Source organism: Pogoniulus pusillus, chromosome 4 (assembly GCF_015220805.1).
Source record: "Pogoniulus pusillus isolate bPogPus1 chromosome 4, bPogPus1.pri, whole genome shotgun sequence".
NCBI classification, from domain to species: domain Eukaryota; kingdom Metazoa; phylum Chordata; class Aves; order Piciformes; family Lybiidae; genus Pogoniulus; species Pogoniulus pusillus.
This window is the reverse complement of record NC_087267.1, coordinates 43,712,685-43,725,604: the sequence shown is the minus strand read 5'-3', so window position 1 is coordinate 43,725,604 and position 12,920 is coordinate 43,712,685. Positions and strand designations below refer to the sequence as shown.

Here is a 12,920-nt window from a genome sequence, read left to right as displayed (position 1 = left end):
ATAAGCTTCATTCAATTTCTGGAGCTGGCTGAGTCTAGTCTGGGTGAATTCCAAAGTGTGGGGGGGCAGGGAACACCCAAACCATCACAACAGCTTTCACTAAAACATGTTTCAGAGCATTGTCTACACTTTTTAGGACTTTATTCTATCACAAAGTGGCAAAAAACCACTACTGATGTCGTTTCACAAGGCTTTCCTCTCCTCCTTTCCAATTAAAGTGTCTGTTCAGCTGAGAACGTGAAGAGAAGTGGGGATGAGGATTAGCAAAGTGTGAAGAGCAGAGGAAAACTCCCAAATGTCAAATAGGGACATCTTGGTTTAACTAGGCTGAGGAGCCTGTGAACAGGAACAGCTTTGGTGCATCTCCTTGTAGTAATAGAAACAGTGAGGAGGCCAGACTAAAATAAGCCTGAAGTATAAGTTGTTGTCATGACACATCTGAGAAATCAGGGGGATGAAGGAAGAAGAATTACATGGCCATGGTGGCAAATGCTCCACCAGGCTTCCCACAGGCTGGCCAGAGAGAACAAGACTGATTGTGTAATCTATCTGAGACCAATGTATTTGCATAATTAACCTTAATTTCCCCACGGGATTAATTTTACACTTGTGATTTGTTCTGCCATTCTCAGTTCCACACTGGCTAGGACAAAGAGTGCTTTTCAATTTCTGAAGTTCTGATTCCTCCTTTTCTTGTGCCAGTGTTTAACACCTGAAACAGACAACCCAAAATCCATGGTCATAGGATCATAGGATGTTAGGGGTTGGAAGGGACTCAAAGAGATCTTTGAGTCCAATTTCCTCTGCCAGAGCAGGACCACACAATCTAACACAGATCACAGAGGAACACATCCAGACAGGCCTTGAAGGTCTCCAGGGAAGGAGACTCCACAACCTCTCTGGGGAGCCTGTTCCAGTGCTCTGGGACCCTTACAGTCAAGAAGTTCCCCCTTGTGTTGAGGTGGAACCTCTTGTGCTGCAACTTACACCCATTGCTCCTTGTCCTATCCCAGGAAGCAGTGAGCAGAGCCTGTCCCCCACTCCTGGCCAGCCCTGAGATACTTATAAACATTTATCAAATGCCTTCTAAGTCTTCTTTTCTCCAGACTAAGCAGCCCCAGGTCTCTCAGCCTCTCCTCAGAAGGCAGTGCCCTCCTGTCCCCTCATCATCATCGTAGCCCTCTGCTGGACCCTCTCCAGCAGGTCTCTGTCCCTTTTCAACTGGTGACCCTAAAACTGAACACAGTATTCAAGATGAGGTCTCACCAGGGCAGAGTAGAGGGGGAGGAGAACCTCCCTTGTTCTGCTGGCCACACTCCTCCTAATACACCCCAGGATGCCATTGGCCTTCTTGGCCACAAGGGCACATTGCTGTGCCATGGGTAACTCGTTAGCCACCAGCACCCCCAGGTCCTTCTCCACAGGTCATTTATTTAATACCAGAAGAATTCAAAACTCAGGACAATGGTGAGAGGTCCGGTCTGGTTGATAGCTCTTGCACTGCTAGGGATTGTCTCTTTTTTACAGTTCACGTTTTGTTCTGTCCCACTTACTGTATGCTCTGCTCGGTGAGTCACAGGAAGACAGCAGGGATGATAAACAGAACAAAAAGGAGTGCTGTTAAAACAGAAAACCCACACAGTTAGCACCTGGTGTTAGCTTAATTATTGCAGTTACTCTGACTGGGAGAAGAAGGCAAGACCTGAGAGTGAGGACCTCCTCTTTCCCCTGCACCCAGAGGAAAGAATTCTTCCATGTTGCTCCATTGCTTCGCTCCCTGGACCTAGTCAGAGAGGACCTGGGAAACTACAAATTGACCACAGCCCAATAACCAGGGACTACTGATGCTGTGGTCTCTGCATAATTTGCAATATTCATCCTTATAGAATCACAGAATGCACTGAGTTGGAAGGGACCCACAAAGGTAATTTTGTCCAACCCCTCTGCCATGAGCAAGGATATCGCTAATCAGGTCAGGTTGCTCAGGGACCCATTGAGTTTGACCTTGAATATCTTCATGGATGAGGCCTCCATCACCACTCTAGGCAACTTGTTCCAGTATTTCACTACACTAATTGTGAAGGACTTCTTCCTAATGTCTAACCCAAATCTACCTTGCAGCCACTACCCCTCACCTTACCACTATGAGCTCTCCTAAACAGTCCCTCCTCAGCCTTTTTGTAGGTCCCCTTCAGGTACTGGCAGGCCACTATAAGATCTTCCTACAGCCTTTCTTCTTCAGGCTGAACAACCCCAGTTCTCCCATCCTGCCTTCGTAGCAGAGGTGCTCCAACTCTAATCATCTTTATCACCCTCCTTAGAATCATAGAATAGAATCATAGAATCAACCAGGTTGGAAGAGACCTCCAAGATCATCCAGTCCAACCTAGCACTCAGACCCATCTAGTCAACCAGACCATGGCACTAAGTGCCTCAGCCAAGCTTTGCTTCAACACCTCCAGGGACAGTGACTCCACCACCTCACTGGGCTGCCCATTCCAATGCCAATCACTCTCTCTGCCAACAACTTCCTCCTAACATCCAGCCTAGACCTTCCATGCCACAACTTGAGACTGTGTCCCCTTGTTCTCTTGCTGGTTGTCTGGGAGAAGAGACCAACCCCCACCTGGCTACAACCTCCCTTCAGGCCCATGATCCCTCCTTATTAAAATGTGTTCTAGAGTTGTCAGCAGACTCCACCTGGAGTCAAGAGCCCTTGCACAAAGTCTTGAGCCTATGCACACTAAGAGGCAATTGCTATTTTAGCAACTAATAGCTGAATGAAAGCTGGGGAAGGGGGAGAAGAAAGTCTCTTCAGGCTCATCTAAACGCATCAGTTTAGCCATGAGGAAATCTTTTATGTGCCCATCTTTTTTTCACTCCTTTGAGACTGTGACCAAAACTCATCCTCAAGATATTTACTTTCTTGGTTTTTTTCTTTTTCTCCTCTTGAAGACATTCTCTGAATTCACAAAGAGTCTCAGAGTAAGCCTCTGAAAAGGGTTTAGTTTTAAAATAAGACTTTTGGTTGATTTGTTTTCTTTTATATCCCCTATGAGTCTTTCAAAATGTCCTTATCAAAAGTCCAGTTTGAAGTTGTGCTGGGGGAGGTCTAGGCTGGATGTTAGGAGGAAGTTGTTGGCAGAGAGAGTGATTGGCATTGGAATGGGCTGCCCAGGGAGGCAGTGGAGTCACTGTCCCTGGAGATGTTGAAGCAAAGCCTGGCTGGGGCACTTAGTGCCATGGTCTGGTTGATTGTTTAAGTCTGGGTGCTAGGTTGGCCTGGATGATCGTGGAGGTCTCTTCCAAGCTGGTTGATTCTATGATTCTGTGATTTTTCTTAGCTCTGATAACAGAGATGAGTCTCTCTGGTAGAGCAGCAAATGGGAAAGCAAAGCAACTGCTCTGGGGAAGGAGTGAATGTGAGACAAATTAATAAACCAGCATACCTTTCACTGGCAGCATCACAGGTGAGGACAAGGATGGATGAGTTGAAACTATGAAGAGAGAGAAAAATCTTAATCCTTGTATCAATTTGCTCTCATGGAAAAAAAGTGTTAAAGCAGTGATGAGGACAGAGTTGGGCAAAATGCTGGCCTGTTCTAGCCCTGAAGCCCTGATGAGGGTAGAGTCTGACAGCTTAGAAGACTTAATAATTCCCATGCTTGTATCTTGGCCATCATCAGATGTTTCCAGCCCAGATATCAACATGCCCTGTACTGGTAAGGCCTCACACTGAATACTACATTCAGTTGTGAGCCTCTTGCTACAAGAAAGAAATTGAAGTCCTAGAGTGTGTCCAGGGAAGGGAAATAAAGCTGACAAAGAGTCTGGAGAACAGACCTTGGAGCAGCTGAGTAAAGTATGGGTTTAATTTGGTGAAAAGGAGGTTCAGGGGAGACCTTCTCAGTCTGCAGAACTATTTGAAAGGTACTAGTATGGTGGGGGTTGGTCTATCCTCCCTAGTAATAAGTGCCATGGTCTAGTTGACTGGCTAGGGCTGGGGGATAGGTTGGACTGGATGATGTTGGAGGTCTCTTCCAACCTGGTTGATCCTATGATTCTAAGTGATAGGATGTGACAAAAGAGCCCTGAGTTGCACCAAGGGAGGTTTAGGTTGGATATTAGAAGAAACTTCTTCACTGAAAGGACCCTCAAACACTACAATAGGCTCCCCAGGGAGGCTGTTGAATCCCCATCCCTGGAGCTGTTTGAAAGATACTGACATATGATGATGAGATATAGTTTAGCACCAGACTTGGCAGAGTTAGATGATGGTTGGACTTGATGATCTATAATGTCTTCTCTAACAGAGTAAGTTCTGTGATTCTATGAGTCTATGACTGTGTATGTGTTGATCTTCCATTTGTTAATGGTAGAGCTGGAAGTGACTTGTGTCTTCCAGGGAAAAGGATCCAGCTAAGATATTTATTTCATATAAGATTTTGAGAGGTGAATTTTGGGGTGTCAAGCTAGCATTTGGAAACACAGCTTCAAAACAGACTTCTTTTTCCCCAGCAATGTAAGCCAAAACTTTTCTGGTGCAACAAATTAATTTAGAATCAGAGAGACCTCCAAGATCATCCAGTCCAACCTAGCACCCAGCCCTATCCAGTCAGCTAGACCATGGCACTAAGTGCCTCAGCCAGGCTTTTCTTGAACACCTCCAGGGATGGTGACTCCACCACCTCCCTGGGCAGCCCATTCCAATGCCAATCACTCACTCTGCCAACAACTTCCTCCTAACATCCAGCCTAGACCTCCCATGCCACAACTTGAGATTGTGTCCCCTCCTTCTGTTGCTGGTTGTCTGGGAGAAGAGACCAACCCCCACCTGGGTAAAACCTCCCTTCAGGTAGTTGTAGACAGCAATGAGGTCAGCCCTGAGCCTCCTCTTCTCCAGGCTACACACCCCCAGCTCCCTCAGCCTTTCCGCTCCTCCTCTCCTCATAGGGTTTGTACTGTCTCTCTGTTTAAAACAGAGCCACAAGACTCAGGTTTAGCTGTAGACTAGTTAAACTCTGGATCCTAAACCCCTGAGCAGTCATGAAGGATGCTTAGATATGCCCTGTGAAGTACCTTACTGTGAAGTTACAATAGATGACCTATAGCTGCCAGGAGGAAGGAGAAAGAGAAAAGCATATTCTACCATTTTCTTCCTAATATCTGACTGTGGCTCAATCTGCTCACAAACCCCTGCAATTTTGCAGTTAGTGTGAAAGGACACCCAAGACAAAGTAGGATGCAGCTATGGTGGAGTCGCCGTCCCTGGAGCTGTTCAAGGCAGGATTGGATGTGGCACTTGGTGCCATGGTCTGGCCTTGAGCTCTGTGGTAAAGGGTTGGACTTGATGATCTGTGAGGTCTCTTCCAACCCTGATGATACTGTGATACTGTGATGTCCTCCCCAGAGATGTCATCTTCACCAATCAGAGATGCTGTCTCCATCAGTGTTAGAGCCCTGAGGTTACTGATCTCTCCATCTCTAACCCCAAGCAGGCTGTTCTTTAGGACTGATGTGCTGAGTTGGAGGGTCTGGACCCTGCGTGAACAGGTCACAGCAGCCATATGATACCACAGCAGCCATCTTACCTAGCTCTACTGAGGTGGATGGTGGCCACTTATTGCTGTCATTGGTGCATGTCATGTCAAGGTGGGTCCAGATGATTCTGCCATTTTCCTTCTTGCAGGTGCGGATGCCAGAGGTGGGAGGTCGCTTGTCGTAACCGCTCTGGCACTTGAAATGCAGCACTTGCCCCACATAATACTTCCTTTTTGGGCTTAAAGAGGCATGTGGAATAGTCCTGGGAGGACCACACAAATCTGTGGGATCAAAAGGCAGCACACAGTTAAAGCAGATAGGTTTCACCTAGTGTTTGGTTTTTCTTCTTGAAACAACGTGATTTGGATCCGTACAAACTATGGACAACCAGGATGTACCAAGCCTTCCTGGTTCTTTGGGACTCTGACCAGCAGGATGAGTGAGGTGATTGTCTCCCTCTACTCTGCTCTTGTGAGATTCCACCTGGACTACCATGTCCACAACAGAAGAAGGACATAAAACTGTTGTAGCAGGTCCAGAGAAGGGCCACAAAGATGATCAGAGGGCTGGGGCACTTCCCTTAGACCAACAGGCTGAGAAAGCTGTGGATGTTCAGCCTGGAGAAGTGAAGGCTCCAAGGATACTTTATAGCAGCCTGCCAGTACCTGAAGAGGGCCTACAAGAAAGCTGGGAAGGGACTTTTTACAAGGCTTGTAGTGATGAGATGAGAGGGATGGCTTTGAGCTGGAAGAGGGGAGATTTAGGCTGGATATTAGGAAGAAAGTCTTTAAGGTGAGGGTGGTGAGCACTGGAACAGGTTGCCCAGGGAGGCAGTGTGTGTGAATGCAAAGTGAAGGAGGATGTGGGAATGCAAAGTGAAGGAGGATGTGGGAATGCAAAGTGAAGGAGGATGTGGGAACAGAGTGAAGAAGGATAACAACAGGTGGATGCTGACCTTGGTTCCCACCAGCTGCTGGCTACCTTATCTCAGAGAGGATAGATAATGGACACCTCATTATTGAGGAAAACAAGGTGTGGTTTATGCTGATGGAGTGGGTTGTCCTTGACTAATTATGCTAATGTGTAGGTGTCTGCCCTGTGGCCCTGAGGGGATACACTGAGAGCTGAAATGATCAGTAAAGGTCTCTGGCATAATTCACTTTGAATTGCACTGGAGTCCATGTGGCCTTGCCTTTGGTCACATTGGTCTGTGGGCCTTGACCACTTTTCCCAGGCAAGATAATCAGGGTTAGAATCATAGAATCAACCAGGTTGGAAGAGACCTCCAAGCTCATCCAGTCCAACCTAGCACCCAGCTCTATCCAGTCAACCAGACCATGGCACTAAGTGCCTCAGCCAGGCTTTGCTTCAACACCTCCAGGGACAGTGACTCCACCACCTCCCTGGGCAGCCCATTCCAATGCCAATCACTCTCTCTGGCAAGAACTTCCTTCTAACATTCAGCCTATACCTCCCCCAGCACAACTTGAGGCTGTGTTCTGCAACACCTGAGCTATGGTCTAGCCTTGAGCTCTGTGGTAAAGGGTTGGACTCGATGATCTGTGAGGTCTCTTCCAACCCTGATGATACTATGATATGATATATGATATGATATGATATGATATGATATAAAACAGGTGTTTTGCAACAGCGGTGGACATCCCCTGCCTGCAGATGTTCAAAGCCAGGTTGGACAGAGCCTTGAGCAACCTGGCCTAGTGGAAGGTGTCCCTGCCCATGGTGGGGGGTTTGGATCTTTAAGATATCTTCCAATCCAAACCATTCTATGATTCTACTCTTTGCTTACACTTGTTCAACCAAGACATCACAACAGCTGTTTCTTTCTGTCTGTCACCATAATCACAAAAGTACTTGTGCTGCTTCCTTGGAAGCCAGTGGAAGAAGTGTCACAACAAGGCAATGGCTCTTACCTTTGGCAATTATCTCTTGACCTTTCTGGTCAAACTCTGAAATGTTTTCTTGCTTCTGGGGTGTTTTTCCCTCCAGCTTCTGAGTAAAATCTAACTTTGTGGTGGGAGCTGTTGATAAGAAAGTCTTCTCATCTGTGGGAAAAGTTAGATTTGCTGAGTTACAGCAAGAGGAAGAGTGGAGCAAATCCAGAGCACCCAGTCTTTGAGAAGCAGAATAGCATTGTCACAAGTTGTAATTTGCAAAGATAAGTGGGAAAGATCATTTTTAGAGCAATGCCTGAACATGTCTTACACTAACTCACTGGAGGAGCACTTTGTCTTATGATGGGTGCCACTCTACAGGTGTAGGAAAAGGAAAACAGCATCTTACCAATGCATTCAAACTCCTTGTAGTTCCAAGAAGCACCCTGCTTTACACTCTGACACTGAATTAATGAGCTCTGGCCTTTGTTTCTCCTGTAGCCAGCATCACAGTCATAATACAGTCTGGTCTCCAGTTGATATGCTTCAGCAGTAACATCAGCAAACTCAGGCACTGGAAGAGCTGGGCATCTTTCTGCAAGCAGAATCACAAAATCACTATGGTTAGAAAATACTTTTAAGATCATTGAGTCCAACCATTATCTAACTCTACGAGGGTCACTACCACACCATACCCTAGAGCAACATATCTAGGCAGCTTTTAAATGCATCCAGGGATGGTAATCCAATCGCTTCCCTGGGCAGCCTGATCCAGTCTTTGATAACTCTTTCAGTACAGAAGTTTTTCCTAATATCAGAGAATCATAGAATCAACCAGGTTAGAAGAGACCTCCAACATCATCCAGTCCAACCCAGCACCCTGCCCTAGCCAGTCAACTAGACCATGGCACTAAGTGCCTCATCCAGGATTTCCCTCAGCACCTCCAGGGATGACGACTCCACCACCTCCCTGGGCAGCCCATTCCAATGCCAATCACTCTCTCTCTGTTGAGAACTCCCTCCTAACATCCAGCCTAGACCTCCCCTGGCACAACTTAAGACTGTGTCCTCTTGTTCTGTTGCTGCTTGCCTGGCAGAAGAGACCAACCCCACCTGGCTACAACCTCCCTTCAGGTAGTTGTAGACAGCAATGAGGTCAGCCCTGAGCCTCCTCTTCTTCAGGCTGCACACTCCCAGCTCCCTCAGCCTCTCCTCATAGGCTTTGTGTTCCAGGCACTGCCAACATTTTCTTAATGAAGGTGTAAACAACCATAGAATAATGGAATCATCTAGTCCAACCCACCCTGCACTCAGCAGGGACATCTTCGCCTAGATCAGGTTTCTCAGAGTGCAGTCCAAAATGACCTTGGGATGTTTCCAGAGATGGGGCATCTAACACCTCTCTGTGCAACCTTTTCTAGTGTCTCATCACACTCATTGTGAAAAAAACATCTTCCTTTTATTTAAATCTCCCTCTTCTAGTTTAAAACCATCACCCCTTCTCCTGTCACAACAGGTCCTGCTAAAAAGATTCTCATCATCACTGTTATAGATCTTCTTTAAGCACTGGAAGGCTACTATAAGATCTTCCTGAAGCCTTTCTTCTCCAGGCCAAAACCTCTCACCCTTTCTTCTTAGAGAGGTCTTCCATCCCTCTTATCACTTTTGTGGCACTATTATGAGGCCATATTGTAGACCTGCTGCCTGAACAAGTGTGTGCAGCCCTCAATCTATGGAGCGAGGCATAACAAGCAAAACTAAGCCATTTAAAGTTGCAATCATCTAGAAGCAAACATTGGAAAGGGGATTAGACTCAGTTCTGTCTGAGCACTCCAAAGAGCAGTTTACTGTGAAATAAGTTTGCAAACCTAAATATAACTTCTCCCAAAACAAGGACGTGAAGTGCTGTGTCATCAACCAATCCCATCTAAATATACTGCTCAATCAGTTGGAATGAATTCATTTAGATCATTTCAGTGCACTTGAAAAGCCCACTGAAGCTCAGCTGGAGACTCAGAAGTTGATAAAGGCACTACTTAATGATTATTTAAGGCCTAAAAGCTGAGAAACTCAAAGGTTGAGCAGACTGGTTGCATCAGGGCTGGCATCTGGGGTGGTTGGGTGCATGATCTGTGGCCCTTTATGCTTATGCTTAACAGTAACAGCTATTACAAGGAACATTTCCCAGTCACCACATCTTCACATTTTTTCTGCAGCTGTAATTAATGCAGTTTTAACAACTGCAAAAACAACTGTGAGAGGCCATTGAATCTCTGATAGCTGTTCACCATTTGGCATCTGCCCTTGACTCCTAAGGTTCTGTCTCCTTGAGACAAAGCCATGCCTTGCCAACAGCAGTCCAATCAACTACTGCCAGAAGCAGTCCTGCAATCTCCTTTTCTTTCAGAACCACCCATCATTTTCTCCCCCTGACATTTTCTGCCCTTTCCACTTTTCATTATCATAGAATCATAGAATCAAGCAGGTTGGAAGAGACCTCCAAGATCATCCACTCCAACCTAGCACCCAGCCCTAGCCAATCAACTAGACCATGGCACTAAGTGCCTCATCCAGGCTTTTCTTGAACACTTCCCAGGACGGTGCCTCCACCACCTCCCTGGGCAGCCCATTCCAATGGCAAATCACTCTCTGTGTGCAGAACTTCCTCCTAACATCCAGCCTATACCACACATTATCTTGCTGCTGAGTAGAAGTGACAAGGTTTGAAGAGGGCAACAATGAGAAGTATTGAGTGGCTTAACAGCCAAGCTGCCTCAGGGATATTTTAATCCCCTTGTATCTTTGTTTTATCAAAGAGTTGTCCTTGTAAACTACAGCAGATTGTGGCTTTGAGAGAAGAGACTGCACCCAAAATAGTTAACCACATGGTTTACCACAGACTGCCAGGGTGATTAAAATTAAAGAGTTATCAGATTAGCAGCCAGTTGAGATCATGTACTCTCACTTTCCCTGCAAACTAAAAGCATGCTTCCCTCCAGACTTCAAAAGCCTCTTTGAAGCAGGCTGCAGATCTGAACCTCAGCACAAGGCACTCAAACTTACAACTCTTTAGTCTCTTCTTAAGAAAACCCACAGCATTTAACCTACTCATCAGAAAGGGCAAGCATTCTTTTCATCGATGAGCAAATGGATTATGGTTCTTCTGTGCTTGCATGCATCAGGTAACAACTGCACAGACGTGGCACACGTGGGTGATGGTGAGCAGCAGCCATCAGGCCGAAGCTTTTGGATCAACTCATTCACTTTGCAGCTGGATTTTGCACAGCATTCCTAGGATCCAGCCTTTGATTTCATTCACATTACTCAAAGCGTTGTCTTCTCGCATCCAGACCACTGCAGTTCCTGCCTCTGGTCCAGAAAGCATTTGGAGAGATGAATTCCCTAGCTCTAGTTACTTTCTATTTACTTCTCTCTGTCAACATCCACCTGCTTTGCTGTAACATCAGATGTTTTGCTGCCATTTTGAAGAACCTTCTCTTTATCAACTGTCATAGAATCATAGACTTGCGTAGGCTGGAAAAGATCTTTAAGCTTACTGAGTCCCACCACGTCCCTCAGCACCACACCTACAGATCTTTTAAGTACCTCCAGAGATGTGGACTCCACCACTTCCCTGGGCAGCCTGCTCCAGGGCTTGACAACCCCTTCATAGAATCATAGAATCATAGAATCAACCAGGTTGGAAGAGACCTCCAAGATCATCCAGTCCAACCTAGCACCCAGCCCTAGCCAGTCAACTAGACCATGGCACTAAGTGCCTCAGCCAGGCTTTTCTTGAAGACCCCCAAGGACGGTGCCTCCACCACCTCCCTGGGCAGCCCATTCCAATGGGAAATCACTCTCTCTGTGAAGAACTTCTTCCTAATATCCAGCCTATACCTACCCTGGCACAGTGAAGATTTTTTTCCTAATGTCCAACTGTGCTGGTTTGAAGCAGGCTAGAATGTTTTGGTGAGAAGAACTAGATCACAGGCTGTGAAAGGGAAACAATAGTGATGTCTACTTCATTCATAGGCTTGGTGAGAGCTATACAAGCAAGAATCTAAACATAGATAAGGGAGTTCATCTTTGTCCGGGTTGTGGGCTGCATTTCTAACCTCACCCTCTGTCTCTCTGATGAATCCACCTGCTTCCTAACCCCCCTGGCCAACCTTCCATTCTTCCTTGGGGCACAAGGCAATGTCTGGGGTAAGGTTGAGGGGTGGGAGAAGGTGGAAGGGCAGTTGGGAGCCCCTCCTGGGGACTCAGGTTTCTGGGAGGGCTGTTGTCATGGAATCATAGAATCATAGAATCAACCAGGTTGGAAGAGATCTCCAAGATCATCCAGTCCAACCTAGCACCCAGCCCTAGCCAGTCAACTAGACCATGGCACTAAGTGCCTCATCCAGTCTTTTCTTCCTGTTTCTGTATTACCTTTTCCCTTGTCTATTTCTGTCTGTAACTGTATATACTGTAAATATCTGCTTCTACATTGAGCTAAGCTGTAAATATAAGCTTCATTCAAATTTCCAGAGCCAGCTGAGTCTAGTCTGGGTGATTTCCAAAGTGTGTGGGTGTGGGTAACACCCAAACCACCACACCAACCTAAATCTCCCCTGGTACAACTTGAAGTCATTTCCTATTTGTCCTAGGACTTATTACTTGGGAGAAGAGACTGACCCTCACCTCACTACAACCTCCTTTCAGACAGTTATAGAAAACCAGAAAGTCATAGAATGATAGAATGGGTTAGGTTGGAAAGGACCTCAAAGATCATCTAGTTCCAACCCCCCACCATAGGCAGAGACATCTCTCACTAGAACAGATCACTTAAGGCCTCATCCAACTTGGCCTTGAGCACCTCCAGTCACCTCAGCCTCCTTTTCTCCAGGCTAAACAACCCCATCTGCTTGAGCTAGTTCTCATAAGAGCTGTACTCTAGACTCTTCACCAGCTTCACCGCCTTTCTTTGGCCATGCTCCATAAAGTTCCAAACTATTGGCTTCCCTTCCTGTGCTAGACCTCCTCACCAACACATCTGACATCAAAGTCATCTGCTTTTGGCTTTATTCTGGTGCCAGTCCTCACAAGGGGAGGAACCATGCATGAATTCAAGATAGCCAATGCCATTATTCTTCTTCATTGCCTTTAATCATCTTACATATCTTCTGAGATGCTTTTCTTTTAAGTATTCTTTTACTTGTCTTCCAAGAGCAGATAGGATCTTAAACTCCATCATTTCATGGTCACTGCAGCCAAGGCTTCAGCTTCACATCACTCACCAGCCCCTCCTTGTTGGTGAGGTCTAGGTCCAGCATAGCACCTGTTCTTGTGGGTTCCTCTACCACTTGGAGGAGGAAGCTATCATCAATGCATTCCAGGAACCTCTTAGATTGCTGGTGCATTGCTGTGGTGTTCTTCCAACAGATGCCAGAGTGGTTGAAGTCCCCAGTGAGGATCAGATGTGCTGCCAGGATTAGGGCTTAC

At 46.4% G+C, this 12,920-nt stretch overlaps 1 protein-coding gene across 1 annotated transcript; it reads right to left on the bottom strand.

Moving 5' to 3' along the window:
- Nucleotides 1-1,573: 1,573 nt before the first annotated feature.
- Nucleotides 1,574-10,779, bottom strand: LOC135174274 (interleukin-2 receptor subunit alpha-like). Its single transcript, XM_064141506.1, has 6 exons — nt 10,698-10,779; nt 7,843-8,028; nt 7,494-7,625; nt 5,592-5,822; nt 3,450-3,497; nt 1,574-1,617 (listed from the first exon to the last, which is right to left on the bottom strand). Exons 1-6 carry the CDS (start codon nt 10,777-10,779, stop codon nt 1,574-1,576), a joined length of 723 nt encoding a protein of 240 aa, XP_063997576.1.
- Between the last annotated feature and the right edge of the window lie 2,141 nt (nt 10,780-12,920).